At 32.1% G+C, this 18,732-nt stretch overlaps 1 protein-coding gene across 1 annotated transcript; it reads left to right on the top strand.

The window, feature by feature from the left end:
- Positions 1–1,207: 1,207 nt before the first annotated feature.
- LOC118184399 (uncharacterized) lies at positions 1,208–10,646 on the top strand. Its single transcript, XM_035354065.2, has 3 exons — positions 1,208–1,420; positions 7,106–7,207; positions 10,074–10,646. The coding sequence occupies exons 1-3, from the start codon at positions 1,351–1,353 to the stop codon at positions 10,322–10,324; spliced, it is 423 nt and encodes a 140-aa protein (XP_035209956.1). The 5' UTR covers positions 1,208–1,350; the 3' UTR covers positions 10,325–10,646.
- The last annotated feature ends 8,086 nt before the right edge of the window (positions 10,647–18,732 follow it).

Here is an 18,732-nt window from a genome sequence, read left to right on the forward strand (position 1 = left end):
TAATGTGATATATATGCACTTAATGTGAAAATGCAGATGTATACGTATTTAAAATTTTACATCATACCCACAATAAGTCTTGGGTATGGTATCAAATTCTATGTAAATTACTTAATAAAAAACACTGATGAATAACATAATTGAAAGTACTAATTTATTAGAAAACATTTACGAATACAGAGATATATCGATTACATGAAAGGATATCACTAATATTTGACCTTTCAAAGTAACAGTACTGAGTCTGTTCAATATGGGCCTTATTGTATCCTTTAGACCAGGGTTTCTTAAACTGTGGGTCGCGATCCCCAAGGGGGTTGCGGGACCTGCAGCAGGGGGCCGCCAAAAATTTTAGCAGTTTTGATATTTCTTTAGCTTATAATTTTACAATTACCAAATATTTTTACACAATGTATTTGAAAATAAATAAAGACAAGACAATACAGACAAAGTAAAAATGAAAACGTTTCGACGCATTCTTTTTATAATATAAACGTTCATTTTCCTTGCTTTGCACGGGTCGCTGTCATTTCGTCTGTTACTTATTTAAAATTTTTACATTGTTCTATGTCTTAAAATTAAAAATTAATGTTCTAAAACTGCAATAAACAACAAGTGAAAAAATTGACAGTTTCACTCAGGTGTGTCGGATTTCCGCAAAATTTATGGGGTCCCACAAAATTTTTGTAAATATTATGGGGTCCTGGGGGTCGCGAAAAAATCTCAGTAATAAAAAGGGGTCACGATTGAAAAATGTTTAAAAAACCCTGCTTTAGACCACACCACTTCCCAACTGTCTATGTTCTTAAGAATGGAAAGCTTTACAATTAAGGATACAAAAACAATGTGCCCAAAAAGAAACCCTAAAAAATAATGATTTGATGTAATATTTCAAGGTCGGTTTGACATACTTAGTTCCCTTTTAAGGTCCAGATCGCAAATGTGTCAGGAAGACTACTTAAGAAGCCATAGAAAAAAATGGCAACGCTATCTTTCGACTTAAAACGTTTCTTTTAGTAGATGGAATTATTATTGTATAAAATACTGCAAGGCTCAAATGCTTTAAACAAAAGTCTCGGTGAAGCGAACTATTCAAGATCAAGGGCGTTGCCATTTTGAAAAAATAAAAAGAGGAATGCGACGTTCCGGAGAGAAGACAAAGTATATCGGAAGAACATAGCGCAGCAGAGCGTCTAATGAAGACCGTTTGTCTCTTTTCCACTGAATCTGAATCTTCAATGACCGCTGTTTCTTACTTGGATGAAAAGAGTTGCGAAAAAAAAACGCGTAATTTGCTGTTGACCCAACTGACCGGCTTCTCTCTGTTGGGTGCTCTATAAAGTAAAACGCATGTCATTTCACCGCAGTTACTCTTTTAGTTCCATCCATTTAAAGACAGATGTGATGTCGTTTCTCATAGGTAAGTGATTCATATACAGTGAAACGCTATCTAAATCTGATTTTTTAGGTGTGAGCTTGCTGGATGTAGCTAAGATTAAGCAGGAAATATTTTATTGCGAAGATGAAATTTTAAGAATATATAAGTGATTATAAAGTAGGAATACATTTTCATTGGAATGAAATATTAGTATTTAACCTTCATAAATGCCAGTGAGTATTTTCCATATTTCCAGTGTAAGAATATTATTAAAAATGATAGAATTTAATTTCTTCATCTATATTAATATATCTTTGCATTTTATGTTTCCTACTTGACTGTTAATTATTCTTATGCTTTTGATAATTCCTCATTTTGTATGGTAGTCTTTATGCTACTACCAGTGCTTAAAAATCTGAAAAAAGTAAATGACGCTTGACCTGAAATCTCTCCTGAAACGTTATACCATAACAATATGTGTAGCCTAGTGTTTGAAAATATATCATTTCTATCTTATATTTGGTATTAAAAAGAAAGCCTAATTACAGTTCAAAGCACAATGCTCACATCTTTAATTTTGTCTTTCAAAGAACGTCAACGAAAAGTATCATGCATGTAATCCGATTTTCTTCTTGGAAAACACCTGTAAAATTACAGAATATACGGGAAAGCTTCTTACAAAGGGCCAATATGACGCAGAGATATTGATATATGTCTATGTTCACTACAATTATTTACTTGCTCAGAACTTTGTGTTAAATATAAATAATTATCCACATTTTTGTTAATACTTCTCAATGTAGATTCATTAATATAAAAAGATGAAGACTTACTTGGTGGAGCATTATAACCAGTTTTGATAAAAGTTACTGTGCGATTATGATTCTGAGCGACTACTTCAGGATCTGAGTCCCGAAATTTAGTCGAGAATATAATTTTCTCAGAGAATAGCTGATATTCTTGTTAAGAAAGATTTGATTTAACTTCTTGTAAATTACAACTGGTAACGTTTGAAAATCATCTGATCTGTTATCAATTCAGAATAGCAGTGAGAATTTGCTCGTATGTAAATATGCGTACTGTTGAGTAACCAATCTTAAACGGAAGCAGTTTACAATACGAATAATAAATTGTTCACGAAGTTTATGCACATTTATTGGTCATTTTTATGCACTTCAAATGGTCACTGTTTAACCTATCAATGGTTGATCAGTAAGAAATATTAAAATAATATTGAGACAGACATCTAATGTTTCTATTATTTTTCCTACAACGTCTAGTTAAATTACGATATTGAGCTATAGAAAACTAAACATATTTTTAAATCTCAATTTTAATCTCAGTCTTCCTCTCTGTTTATGAGATATTCGCTGGCGTTCCAAGCTGTATAATATGACGGATACCATTGCTACCAAGCGATCAATAATTTTTTCGGTGGTCGACGCAGACTAATTTCACCATCATAAAAGTCAATTTTATTAGTGGTCTCAAACTGACGGCCCGCGAATACATTTTAAATTTATTAGAATTATAATGGCATTATTTATTATTATCATTTTAAGAAAGGTTTCATATTTCAATGATTTTAAATCCAGTTTTACATTATTTTTTTCATTATCATTAAAAGTGAACATGAGTGATGTCCCAAAAATTCTTCAAATGGAGCTAATTAATTTATACTGTAATATAAATATTTGGTTTGAATCTTTGATCGATTTGAACAATTTAAAGACACAAATTTGATTAAACGTTTTTCGTACTTGTCAAATGATAAATATTTTCAGTATCAGAGAATTAGTAATTTTAAACCTGATTACTAATTACTAATTTTAAATCTCTGTATATTTTCCCTAGGGAATGGAGGAAAAAAGTACTATATATGAAAAAAAAGATTACATTTGGAAACAGTTATACATAGCAAATAAAAAATATTTATTTCTTTCAGTATGAGTACACTACATTAAAAATTACTTTCTAACAAAAATATCACACATTTTCTTTTGCTTCTCTGTGGTATTTTGCATCAATTAAAATAAACGACTTTTCGAGTCTTCTTTTTAGATTCTTCGTCGTTTCCAATAGACCGCCTTTTGTAAAACGAAGTCTGTATGAAGCTTGCTACTATCTTCTTTCTCCATACTCTTTACAGACTCAGATTAAAAACTAACCCATAAACTCCTAAAAGCTAATAGAACTGAATTAAGGAAAGCAGAAAAATTAAACCTTTTACAACTTGAAATGAAAAAAACATTCGGAAACTTCGGAATACTCAGGAAATAACTTCGACCGTAGAGCGAAATATTACAAAAGACGTCTGTAGAAGTTCCTTATATCTACGTATTACTGTATTTCCATTTAGAGTAACACGAATAATAAATACCTACATCACTTTTCTCCCGAATGGGGGGGGGTTATGTGGGAAATAGTGACCTAATAACATGATTTTCAAACAATTAATATGCGTAAACAATAGGTTTGGAAATAAAGGATTCAGTAATAAATAACCTTATTCATACAGAATTTATTTGGGATCGAAAATTGTAAGAGATGCATACGGGAAGACGACTGTTGTGCGAGTTACAAATTAGAATTTTACCGAAGCATTAAATTTAACAAAAATGCAATTAAAAAAAGAAATTTTTAAGATCAAAATTTGTAAAAAAAAAAAAAAAAAAAAAAAAAAAAAAAAAAAAAAAACTGAAACGTAAAATATGTTAAAACAAGCATTATTAAATTAGTAGCTGATCATAAAACTAATGTCTTTCAATTACATTATTTTGATGTGATTGCGAGCTTTAACTGTGACTGAAAAATTTGCTCAAATATTTTGAAGTTAAAAGAAGATATATAAAATTTACATAGCATTTAATTGAAAGAGACACACCCAGGTTAAAATTTTAAATTAGATAAAAAAAAATCAACAGAAAGTAGGGCATAAAACTCTATCGATTTCGAAAGCTATGATGCATTTGTCTAAAATTTGATAACAATTAAATGAATTAATGTTAAATAATAATTTTATTAAATAAAAAAAAATTAGAGTTTTTTATGAAATTAAAATTATTTATGAAATTAAAATTAATATTTTATAGCAGTCCCTCACAGTTTTTGAAAAAAAATTATCACTATGATGTTGATTGTAAGAATTAACCAGCTCTGTGAAGAGCAACTAGATAACGCGGATTATTCCGTCTGAGCGACCCAGGTTTTTAGATCTGTCATGAAAACTTGCATTTAAAGAGCCTTTATTAGCTAAATATGTATATTTACTGTATGTTTACCTATTTTAGTCTCTATTTTCATAAGATGGCATTTATATTATTAATGAAAGTAAGAAAGCAAAATATCTTAAATTATAAGCTAATATATAACAAGTGACAAAAAATCTCATGACCGTATAAAGCCGGTCATTGCGTTCGGAGGGTATTTAGACCATGTTAAATCATTACCAAATTTATCATTTGCTTTTACCATAAAACCCGCCAATTTCCAGTTTCTAAAATCTATTGCATTCAACTTTTATCGATTGTAAAAAAAGTTCTGTATCTCTAAGATATCTTTTCTACCAAATACACTCGAATACAAACTAGTTTCCCTTAGCGAGTCCTCTGTGAAAGCCTAGGTTTCCCTTAGGTAGATAGCCCGTGAGAACTTTAGTATAATCTGATAAATTCTAACTCCTAAATCTATCCAATACCTGTCTTATGAAGTTATTCATTATGGGATATAGACTTACGCTTTACTGTCCTATTTAATCACAGCTAAATTCGCCTTAAATGTTTACTTTGCTAATCGGTATTGTGGTTAGAAACCCTGGTTAGAAACTCGGATTCAAATCTCGGAGATGGCATAGATATTGATAAATGTGTAGTGTTTGTGAGGAATGAAGGCATTTAAAAATCGGCGAATCGAAAGTACTCTTCAGAGGTTTGATGGTAAGGAGTGAGGGATAAGAGAATCTCGGATCCGTTCTTTAGGTTATTCTTCATCAAAATTGGATTAGTGTACAGTTAGTGTGCTGAGAATATACTTACATTGAAGTTCTGTTGTTTCATTCATTTTTTCCGTTCTGTGATAAACTTTATTTAAAAATAGATACTAATGGGTGTTTATGTTTCAAAAAGATGTCTTTCCACAGAATTTTCAAAAAAAGAAAAATAAAATAAAATAAAATAAAGCACTGAATCCGTATTTATACCTTAAATGAGATTAAAATCATGTTTTTACTTTGAGTGCGACAGAAATGTTACTGTATGTGTAAACAGTTAGAAATATTATATTTTATCAAAGAGGGGTTATTCTTTGTTGAAAAACAATTTTTAGTTTGAATAGTTTTATAGCTAGCTTGTAGTGTAGGATAAAATGAAGAAAATAAAAATAACAAAATTTTTTTATAAATTAAGCTTTCACTTAAAACATATAAAATAATACATGAACTAAAGGAAGGAGAATAATTTGTAGGAAGAAGTCATCATAATTTATGGTATATTTAATGGAAAAAAGGTTAAATAATTTTCTTTACAAAATTCATTTACAATTATAAAAGCATGGGCGCCTAAATAACGAAATCTAATAATTGCATTGTCAAAAAAAGGAGACGCCACTGTAGAGCCTTTAGGTTATTTAGCAGCACGAGACAGGAAAAGTGAGTAATGCCCTCGCCGGGACTCGAACCTGGATCTCTCGAATACGCGCCGAGTGTGCTAACCCTTACACCAAGGCAGGCTAGAAGGAGGGATAAAATACCTTATACATTGTTTTTATCAGTTTATCCAGGATGCCTTTTATTCTTATATGTTGATAAATTCTACATTTTTTGTTTTATAAATGACTGAATTATATTGTTCTTATGTTCCGTTTAAGGTTTTAATGCCTTTATTTAATCTGCATTTAACTGTTGTAAAACTATCATGCATTTTAAAAGTTGTTAAAAGTGCTACTAAGCCTAACTAAACCGATTTTTGTTTACATTTAAAACTTGTAGTAGAATAGTGAATTAAGCCAGTTTTTGCACTAAGTTCAGTGCCCTTTTTGACGAGTGGGACAAAAAGTAACTTTCAATTTTATGCACCGAAAAATCTGTTTTTTTGCCCGCTGGGGGAATTTCTTTTTTTGGGTAGAAATTCTAATTTTAATTGCAATTTTTTTTAACTGTATTTCATGTTTTATGTTTTTCTATATTTTACAATATTTTATGAAGATGTTTTGAGTTTTTATGCATTTTTAGCTTGCCGAAAAGTGAGAACTAGACTGATTAAATAAGAAAATATCTCTAATGAAATCCGAGGAAATAAATTTAATGAAAATGAAATAAATGAAATGCTGTAAAAAGTGTGCATAATTTAATAGGCCGTTCAAGGAAGTCATGCGATGACTACATCCAATTCTTTTATTTGAGGTTGATAATGAAAACAGAGCATATGTCTGTTGCTGTGCAAGCTGATAGTGGAATGAAGGTATATATAAAATAGAAGAATATGATGCTTTTTATTAGCTCAGATTTAATTATTAGCAAAAATCATCTTACATTTAAAAGGCGAGAATAATGCAATAAGTGAATACGTAAATGCAAATCGCATTTAACTTATATATAAGCATCTTTTTAAATACTTAAAGAGGATAGAAAACTTTACCGTAAAGACGAACAGAATTTTTCACTATAACAATATATATTATAATAATCTAGTTATGTAAATGTTTTTCTCTAAAGTTCATGTTTATTTTAAGGTTTACAGGTATTCGTTACAATACTGACTTGTGTTTTGGCCACCAATGCCACCGGAGCTGAAAAAAGGGAATCGTTTCTAAAGTTTTCTAGACAGCCACATTGTAAGTATATTGGTTTGCAATATAATTCGTTCATCATTATATAATGTGGTACAATTTGTGTCTTATAATAAATGAGTACCTTTACAATAGTAATTTTGCGTATATTGTATTTCTTACGGTGCATTCGTGTAATATTATGTACACCAGCCCACCGAACTGAGTTGTCTGAACATTCTACATGCCCTCTTTCTCTGCAAGGCCTATTACAATTAACTTACCGGCATATTTGGTTTGCATCCCATGGAGATACCTGGCGGATATAGCACAAACGTAAAGTTGGAAGACGGTACCAATAATGGGACTTTTAGCTGGAAAAGCTAATTAAAACCAGTGGACGGCTACCCCATTATTAACGGAAATGAAAAGAAAACGTTACAAAGATCTTTTAAACGGGGTAGGAGAGGGAAATGTTGTTCTTATGTTATGCTTATTGATTCTGCCTCATAAACTGCAGGAAATAATTGATATTTAATAGCATTATTCTAAAAAAGAACAAATAGGAAAAAAATTCTAGGATGTTCAACACTCGTTTATTATCTCCTAATTTTTTGTTTCCAGCTCCTCTTTCATTTGCTGTTCCTTTGCAGCCCAAAGGAGCGTTAGCTCGGAAGAGCTATTAGTCTCAAAATAGCATTTTGCGTTGAATCAGTAAAAGCGCTGAATCACTTTTCAAATTGTTGCCACCAAATATTATCACTTTGTATTGTATTTAAGGAAACTAAATAATGAAGAATCAGCATGCATGTATGCATGTTTCTAGCACTGTGAAAAACAACGGTACCTAGAGTCATCAAATTTTAAATAATGTAATCCTCCGCTTGAATATGTGCACTTGGAAGCCCGAATTTGGAATCCAGAATTGTTTTATTATCTATTTCATATTTTGTAAAACTTTAATGCTTTTTTTATTAACAAACTCGACGATTTCAAAGCGAGCAGTGGCAACACTGTGCGGAAATAAACATTTTTATCTCCAGCGCACGAGACTGTTTATCGGAAACACTAAAGCAAGACTGTCTATCGAAAACTCTAAGGATATGCTGTTTTTAAATATTTTGTGATATTGCTGTTGAATTGAATTTTGTGCGGTTTAAGCGCGAAGAACATGATGTTTAATAAATTAAAGTAACACACAAAAAGTTAAAAAAACGTCTCTTTGGGGGTAATATAAAATCTGAAGACTTTATCATTACTTTTTTCTTACTTAAAGTTTAGTTGCTAATACTGCTTGTTGAATACGAATTTCTGGCCTTCTGTTTAAATACCATATTTTTATTATGAAGATTTCATAGTATAGTACTAAAATATTTTCAGTTATATTTATATTTAGGCAAAAAAGCAACCTTAGTTTGGCATATATTTTGAATAAAACTGTATCGCTATCGTAAACGATCACACAAAGGGCCATCTTCTTCTGTAATAACCATCTTTAGCTGAAATTCAGCAAAAGTATGGGTCGGTGTCTAATTCTCCTCGATATCAATACAGTTTGATTCAAACTAAGATTTATTTTTTGCCTAATTTTAAATTTTATGTTGAGGTGTTTCTCTTCCAGTTTGGTTCAGTGGCATATAATTTATATCCATGAACTCTGAGACTACTTATAATAAATATGTGATATTATTCTGACTGTGGGACTTAAGGTTAATTTGGAAATTAATTAGTCCATATATTTAGAAGGTTGACAATAACTTTTACATCTAAGTTGTACAGTTGTTTACATCTAAGTTGAGGTTTATTGACGCAGAAAACGTGTAAAATCTGCAGTGTTCTCGCAAGGATTCTAATATCAGACTTCCTGACTGCCAGACGGACGTGCTATAGAGTTAGACCACGAAGGAACGCAGAAAGAAGGAAGAAAATACTTTACACAGTTATTGGTTACTGTTTTCTTGATTACATTAAATGCAGCTGTGGAAGAGTTTTAGCGTCAGTATTTTTAAATTTAAGAACCTACGAATTGCAAAAAATTGCCTCTTTAATTTTTATGGATATTTAAATCATTTTAATACTTTAATTTTTATGGATATTTAAATCATTTTAATACTTTAATTTTGGCTTGTAAAATATTTAAAATACTTTTCGATAAATGATATTTCAACAGCAGAATATTATTTAAATTCAAACAGCAGAACGACAAAATCCAGCTCAACAGTTAAATACTATATTTCTTCTCTTAATCCCTCCTTCTTACAAATTTTATCATACGAGAAATTTATGCTAATAATTTAATTTCTGAAGAAAGAGAATACAAAAGAAGGCAAAAAATGAAATGGATTCGTGGATAAACCACCCCGACTATTACTTATTTAAAAGGAACCTACGTTCGAATAAGAATTCATAATGATATTAATATTACACAATATAATAAAATATCTTAATTTTTGCTTCCTTAAATCTTAAATCTCGCTCGTTCTTATTGTTATGCCCAGTTATATCATAGGGCTGAAATCTTTCAGTACTGCTGGAACTGTATCGTCTGCTATAAGTTGCAAGTCATCTTCATCATCACTGTTTAGTCTGTCTTCCCTCCTGTAGTGATTTTCAGAATAATCAACAACATTAGATATTCCTGCTTTCTTGATGATGTTCAGTACTAATGACTCGCCAAATTAACTAAACACAACCGCTATGTGGACGAATTCATTTTAAAAATTAGGAGAGGTCGCTTTATAAATGTCTTGAAGTAGGGGAAAATTATGTGAATATTTCAGACATTTTTAAAACCTTTCCTAAAAGCCTGTGGGGGATACGAGAGTAAATACGCTAGTTTATTACTCTTTAAAATGAATACTAATTTGATTTCCAATATATATGTAGATATAGATATAGATATACGCATATAAATTTATTTACTTTTTTTAAGTATCTGGAAGTAAAGTCCTTCCCGGCCTGGAGTCAGTTATGAGCGTCATGGGTCCTCTTGCCTTAGCCGCCATGGTGTCGTTACCTTTTGTGGCTCCCGCTGCTGCTGCTTTACTGCCCTTGGCTTCTATGACTTCGGTTTTTGGCAGACGAAGAAGATATCTGGACAGTCTCAGGCAAAATCCTCTCCCAGATTCAGAGGTTCTCATGCGGAGGATTCACGCAGCGGCCATTCGAAGGAACGCCTATTGATTCACTCGTCATCTCATGAACAATTTCGCTCATAAGTACAATGATAATCAAGATCACATTCTGCCATAAAAATAATTTTGAATTTATTCTCATAATGGAAGTGCAATAAATACCTAAGGATCTGAATTATTTCTTTAATAATGCAAAAATTGTGTATTGTTACCTGAGAAACTGTTAATAAAGGTAGTAATGATCACGGTGAATTTCATGGAAATGAAAGATTAGTTTTTGTTAAATTATTTTTGAACCGATGTTTATCTGATTAATCATATTTATGCAGGTATGAACAACTGTCCGACAAATAAATGATGATGAAAATTTGTTTAATATCTTTTCCATGAATGCCTCTCCTCATTATTTTCGTATCTTCAAGGTAATTTTGTTATACAGTTTGAATTGACTTATTCTATTTCCCGTCGATAGCTATATATCACAATAAAATAACACCACACAGATTACAGAAAATAACACACTCTAACTTTCAATACATTTATTTTCCATAGCGACACGCTGGCGCCAGGTTTCTTTCTTACAGCGTAACATATGCATCGCAACTTCGACTGCACAACAAAAATCAAGTTTCTTACAGAATATATTTCAGCGCCAATTCTGGTGGCGCATGCGCTATTAGACGAGATTCTCCTCTGTCGCCAAGTATTTCTCAGCTAATACAAAACACAGTTTTCAAACAAAATTCGGTTTTACCTTTCGTAGCAATAGTTTTTATTATTGTTATTCATGGTGCTAAATATGCGTAAAATAAAAGCGATAGCTCACAAATCGAGTATAATATTTTTCTTCTGTTATTAATTATGCGCTTGTTATGTAAATAACGGATTTAAAAGATATCACATATGCGTAATTGAAGTAAATATACGTATAGTCTGTAGAGTTCTTAAATTCTTTTGAAGCAGGAGATGTGAAAAATGTGCAATGCCCTCGCCGGGACTCGAACCTGAACATCTTGAATACGGGCTAGTGCGCTACTGTTACACTACGAAGGCATGATGGAAAAGGCTAAAATATGTTATATATTCCCCCCTTTTCACGGGCGACTGGGAATTAGGAAACCCACTCGCTACATTCTGGTGGTGACGAATTATTGTCCACCACCGTTTAGTTCGGGTCCCACTTGTAGGTTTAAAGTTTTTTTATGCTGGAGACGTGAATCTGTGCAATGACCTCATCGCGACTCGAATTTGGACCTCTCGAGAGCTCCAAGAGAAAAAAATCAATAATGCTTTGGCCCACCTCTGGGCCTGATACAAACTGTTATCCGGTTGGATACTGATTATGAGAGCTGGCATATATCCTTCTGTGAGCTTGCTTGCCATAAGCGTTCCAACTAGCGAGTCGAATCAGAGTGATTAAAGAACGATCCAAACGTCTGTTCATCAGAGCCCAAGCGCGCTGTAGGTAGGTAGGTAGGTTACGGAGGACTGAAACGCCTGGTGTCTAACAGAGGTAAGCAGGCATGTGTTCCACGCCCTCCTCTAATTACAGCAAAAGCTCCCTGGAACCACACGAGGCTGCACAAGAAGAATATTGAGATTGTCAAAGGAAAGTACATGGCCTTACAAGGGCATTAGTAGGATTGTATTACAGATTCAAGAGGCAAACTGTGGTGTTACAGATAGTAGGTAGTTAAACTAAAAATACTTGTACAATAAGACATAAAAACACATAGGCAAACAATACACAAAACACAATGCGTAAAATGCATAAACAGAGAGCACATAAAACAGGTACATACACATAGTCACTTAAGGCACAAAAAGACAAATGGAGTACATGAAGTGCCATGAAAGCTGGAGCACAAGGTTAGTGTAGGACAGTTCTGTTGTATATAAATACAGATACATCTTGAATGATGAATGATGAGTTCATGAATACTCATGTGTGCAGAAGAGGGCAGTTAGCTTGCTAAGGCGTTGATTATTGTAGCGTCGCTAAGAACATAGATAAAAAACACTGATAAAAAAGTATGAGGATGTTGTAGCACTAATAATTGGGCAGAGAAGTGTTGCAGAAGCACTAAGGCAAGCAGTAGGAAGGCATGCCATGCGCGGCCGGGCATTATGTTTTGAAATGTAAGGCCAGAGATCCGTGAAAGGAAAAGGAACACTACTAGTGAAAGGAAAAGAAGTGAAAGTCCGTGAAAAGAAAGCCACACTAGAATATCATCGAAGCACCTTGTCGCCGATGACAACAAAATGTTTGGGTTCGAACCCAAGTCGAACTACCAATATTAAATGACCTTAACGACTCGGACATTGGTGCAGCCAATCTGAATTGTACTCATTTCTGATTCCTCTAGCTTATTTTATCCTGCTTTAAAACCTCTTGTAGAGTTATTTACTTCAGCGCACGCAATATGAAAAATAGGCAATATAGTCACCGGGATTCATATTCCTGATCTCCCGACTGTCAGATGGACGCGCTTACAACTATACCACGAAAGCACTCAGTAAAGAATCTCTTACTTTCTCGCCCACTTAAAGGGTGACTAGGAGAGGTTGAACTCAATCGCCCAGTCCTGTTGTGACGGATTATCGTAGGCCAGGTTTCTAAGTTTGGGAGCGAATATGGAATCACTAGGTTTATTTCAATGCAGAAAACATGAAAATCAGCAGTAACCTGGCCGGGATCCGATTTCCGGTCCTCCCGATGTTAGGCGTATGTGCTTCCAGCTACTCTACGAAGGCATGTGTGTAAGAAGGAAGAAAATATAATCGCTCCCTTCAGTACTTCGGAGGATGACCTTACACGCTTACTTTCGAAAATAAGCCAAGACGTTTTACCCTTCTATAATTCCAAAATTTATTTTGAGCTGTGTGAATATTAATTTAAAGATCATCCGTTTCTCAAATAATAACCATCTAGAGATTTATTAAACTAAGAACCTCCATCTAATTTTGTTAAAATTTCGTATTTAACTTGTCTTGATCAAAGCAAGCTGTTTATATATCAGATATAGGAAAATGCTGTGAGGTTTATCTATTTTTAACTGATAATTCATTTTAAGTTGAAAAGCCTTTCCTAATTACTCTCTTTTCACCCACTCTTTTGATGCCAGAATGTAAATGGGATCGCGAGAGTTTATTCAGATTAAGGTAGAATGAAGAGCTATTTAAGCAAGAGTTTCGGAAGTTAGTTTCAGAGCGCATCTGCGTACTCTAGGCCAAGTTGTGCTCAGATTATTCGTGACTTGTGTTAGCAGCGTTGATGTGTCTTTTAGCGGCGTCTTTTAGGCTTGTCTCGCCGGGTTCTTTAGACCAGAGCTCTTCATGCGCGATTAAGTATTCTGTGAGCCGTTAGGCTAACATACACACCTTAAAATTACTATTTGTTACGTATTTCTGTTAAGACAGAAGTGTTCGCTTCTTGTAACCCGAGTTGAGTCATTTGTTAATTTTATGATTGACTAAAGGGTCTTATACACCCTTCTTCTGATCTCTGTTTAGTTTCACAAGTCTAGAAAAGATAATTCTTCAGAAGATCTTAAAAGTTTATGTTTCCAAAGAGGCACAAAGTTTATAATTTTGTTTTGTATCGTTTATATTGTAATGCAATTTTTGTAACTGCATCTAACTTTGAAGCCTTCCATTGTAACAAATTATTTAATAATTTCTTTAGAACACCTTTCTCTTCTTTCTGGACTATGTTGACATATTTCTTTTCACTGAACTGTACAATACAGTACATTTTTTCTGCCTTCAATTGTTCTAACACTTAAATCTTAAATGTGGAATCAAACCACTTGTTGACCATTCCCTTTATTTTCTCATCATTCCCAGGGGAATGATATTTTAGGCACTGATATTTTTTCATCATAGTTACAAATGCTGTTATTCAATTTGAAATCTATATTTATGTGTGAGACATAAGTTGATAATTAAGAACAAGCAGTAATAAAAGAGAAAATGAATACAGTCGATATGCAATTAGATTTATTATGAAGGAAAAAGAGAGTCACTCGATGCTCAAAAAACATTTTCTTTTTAAAAGGAAAATTCTTTAAAATTTTAATCTTATTTTGGGGAACGCTTTTCATGAATTAGCATATCTTATGTTAATTTTCACTGAAAAAGTAACAAGCAGCATCATTGCTGATAAATTAATCGTCATCAGAAATCTTCTGAATTTAGCATCTGAATACTGCTTTTCTTTCCTATCTCATAATTCATGCAAACTCATCACTATGGATCGGGATGTCAGTAAGATTGGCAAATTACCTTTTTATTACCAAATTATACTTCTGCACACTTTCATACACAAAATTTTATTCCATGCTATAGTTTTAAGATAATTTAACTGAAGGTAATTGATTTATTCCAGGTATATATTCGGAAAGTGTACAATTTCTTGAGAATTGAAAAATAATAAGAATTTCTTTCCCCAAGAAAACAAAATTTTGTCTTTTCAGAAAAAGAATCTCTAGCAGATGTATGACCGCGAATAAGTGGAATTAAAACCTCGACAACTATACATTTATCCATAACATGCGCAGTTGCTAGATAGACATATATACATAAAATAATTTTCATATTTGACCAAATTAAATTCCACTTTTAAATATCCTGGCAAATTAAGCCCCTGTATGCATATAGCTAATGCTGACATTAGAACAAGGTACACGTAAGATCCAAGCATTCATGAAGTACATAAATCTTAAAACCCAAACAATGAAAAAGGAAAATAATTTAAAAAATATAATAACTAATAAACATAGTTAGTCATTTTTTACTTCCTTGTACGAAGTAAAAAGGAAGTATTGTAATCGCAAAAAGATTCAGGCAGCATATTTCAACAAAAATATCCACTTTGACCACTTTTGAATGCAATTTAACGATGTTTTTGCGTGATATCTGTACGTATAAGGACAGGATAAAGGAATCTTTTCCTCCAAAAAAACTAAAAAACTGCTTTAAAATGAATTCTGAAGAGAATTTTTCGTGGCGTCTGTACGAACGTATGTACGTACGTAGGTATTTCGCATAACTCAAAAACGAGTAGCCTCAGAACGTTGAAATTTTGTATATAAGACTACTATAACATGTAGATGTGCACCTTGTAATTTGGTTTCAATTGGCCGAGCCAAACGTATATAAATATATTTATAAATATATCCACTCTGTTACCCGGCTCAGTAATCTCAGTTTCTTTACTCTTATATGTTTGTAAATTGTACATTTTTGCTTTAAAAATGATTGAATTATGTTGTTTTTATCTTCCGGTTAAGGATTTTATGCCTTTAGTAAATCTGTATGCAATATTTTTAGAATTATCAACAATTTTAAAATTGTTTAAGTGTCTAAGCCTAATTTGATTGCGGCCATTGATCTTGTTTACATTTGAAAGAGCTGAGTAGCGGATTTGTTGCCAATCTAGAGAAACTTAGCTTCGCAGCAACAAAGATAACGCCTTCATTTATTATTTAAATCATGCTTAATCCTTTCTGGAATTTTTTCGAGGAAATAAGCGTTTAAGATTTACTTCGTAATTTTTCATACAGATATTTTGAGTTTTTATGAATTTTTGCTTTCTCGTGAAGTGAAAACTGAATTAATTGAATGAGAAATACTCAATCGTCTGTGGAAAACTGTTTCTTTTTTGTTTTGTTTGTTTAATTTCTTTTATACATAGTTCTAGCTTTATTATATTATTTGAATAGAACATGTGGCAACGATTAGATAATTCTTTAAATGATATAAATTTTGTGCATTCTGAGTTATAATATGAACGAAACATTATACTGTTAAGTGAATCTAGCGCCAGAGTTTCGCTATGGTAAACAAAGTGAATTTTAAAGAATGCATTTATTCTCTTGTGATTTATGCGCTGTCGGCGAAGTAGGTTAAATTCAATCTAATAAGTTTAAATGAAATGCAAGAAAAAATGCGTATAATTTAATATTCCGTACAAGGAAGTCATGTGGTGTACACATCAGATTTTTTCCTATTGTGTTAGAGTGGAAAATAGTCAATATGTTTGAAGTTAATTTAGCTAATTTAAATATTCATTATAGTTTTCCGTTTAATAAAAGAAAGCCTCAAAGGAGGTATGAGAGCCCATCTGTCAATGAACAATAAATTTCAACAAGGCAGAAATATTATTTCCACCTTGTTTGAATTATTATTATTTAGAGAATATGAAAGGCAAACCCTTTCTTCCACCTTTGGAACATAAATAAAAATATATCTGCGATTACTGTGTTATTATAAGTTGCCAGCTAATTTACACTGGGAATCATAATTTTGGGAAGCGATACAATCGCACTGATTTTAGTTTTGTGAAAAATGTGTTTTAAATTTCGAAAGAAGGAAATAGGTAGAAGAAATAAAGATTAATACATCAAAGCATAATTTGAATAACGAGTTGGAAAACTTATAAATGATGACATCTAATATTTTTCAATTCATATAAGGAAAAAAATTACAGAATTTCTAAATTTAATAAACTGGCTAATTCAAATGCTTTTTTTAATAATCCGAAAGAAACCTTTTCAAAGTGTGTGTTCATTGCTTTCAATTCGCAGATTTCATGCTCTAACAAAATTAAAAATTGTACTCCATTAAAGAAAGTACTTGTTGCAGACCTTGTGTTTAAGCTGTCAAGTGAAATAAATGCATGGTTACGTCTTGAATAATTAAACCTTTTCTTATTAAACAAATGCACAGTTCCTAACGTAGATTTAGTTTATGATAAAATTAATACCACAACAAAATTTTTTCCAGGTCTTGGTTTTGTATTTTGAAAGGTTCATTTTAATAAAGATTTTAGATTCTGTGCTTTGAATTTCTGGACAAACTGTCATAACTTCGTAGCTTAAAAGGATTTCAGATGCTAACTTGATGTTAAATATTTATTGAAGCTTCTCGAAGAATCGAAAATGTGTTTTATTGAATCTTTTAGAAAGTCGCCATGTTGGCCGGAAATCGCCGCATATCGCCAACTTATGACAGTTTTTCTAATCAAGGCTCATCAGAAGCGTATTGGCCCATATCTTACATTCTTCTCGAGCTATTTTTACAATTTAAACACTGTTTTACTCAGAATTGAGATTAACACAATTCTGTGCAAAAATTAAACACTTAAATACGAAACGTACGACCCCAAATTCAATTAAACACAACATAAATACAAAAATCGTCACTCAGAAAGCAACGAATAAACGAATAACTAAGGAAAACAGTACATAATAAAAGGAGTTAAGTATTTACAGATATTTGCTACACTGGGGCCGACCGTCATATGTTGCCATTCATGGGATGTAAAACAGATATTGTCTGTGCAAAGCAAAAGCGGATACATTGAGTATTAGAAAAGTACATCTGTAGGGAGGAGGAAATTTTTGTTGAGTTTTGTATTTTAATATAAAAATATTTGCTTTGTGTTTTGCTCATTTTCTGGGAATCTCTAAAATATTTCTAGGAATCTCTAAAATATTTCTAGGAATAATGAACAATTTTATTATCAACTATAAGAATCGTACTCTTTTAATAATTTAAATTTACATTGGATCTTAATGGGATGATTTTAATGATACATTTTAGAACAGTTCTTCAACGCGTACTGGTATTTAAAAGGGTAACATAAAGATAAGTAAGTAGTCCTCAACATACGACGGCCTAAGAGTAAGATAAAAATTCCCTACTTTAACTTACCTCTATCATCTAAACCACCAAAAAGCAGATTCGAGAAACAGCTGAATATTATCGCTAAATACATAAAAAAAAAAAAAAAAAAAAAATATATATATATATATAGCGATTTTTTTATTAAAACACAGCTACTTGTTGAGATGAATAATTCAATTAGAAACTATTAATCACCTGTTATTTCAGTCAGATACTTTAATGATTTTGTTCATATTAATTGCTTTAAACGGAAAATGTAAGTTATTCATATTAATTGCTTTAAATTGAAAATGTAGTGTAAATTTTATAAAATGCACTCATGTCCAAATTTATCTTTACATGTTCAAAAATAACAGTATTCCATGAAATATTTAAGCTATATTTGCAGGAAATGTATGAAAGACAAGATTAATTAGCATTTTCCAATCAAAAGCGATCAAACAGTTTCTGATATGCGAATCAAAGCATTACATCATCTGACCGTGAATCGAGGGCTTTGCGCAAAGAGAATATCTGAGTTAATTTCTGCAATACAAGGTTTGATTTTGATGTGTAAGAACTCAAAACGGTTTGTTATGGCTTCGAACTTTCATTTGGAAGTATTTGCAAGCCAAGGTGGCGAATGATCAGCCGTTTGGAAACAAGGTAGAATCGCGAAAGTGGTGAGATGTATGTATATTTCAAGAAGTGCGTTCTGCCTTAATTTTGTTATTTGAAAAAGGGTCTTAATTTTTCTGAGTTTTTCTTTTTCCACCTTAACTTTCTTTG

This window comes from Stegodyphus dumicola, chromosome 6, assembly GCF_044657685.1.
Source record: "Stegodyphus dumicola isolate Sdum_Otavi_A_Nest chromosome 6, ASM4465768v1".
NCBI classification, from domain to species: domain Eukaryota; kingdom Metazoa; phylum Arthropoda; class Arachnida; order Araneae; family Eresidae; genus Stegodyphus; species Stegodyphus dumicola.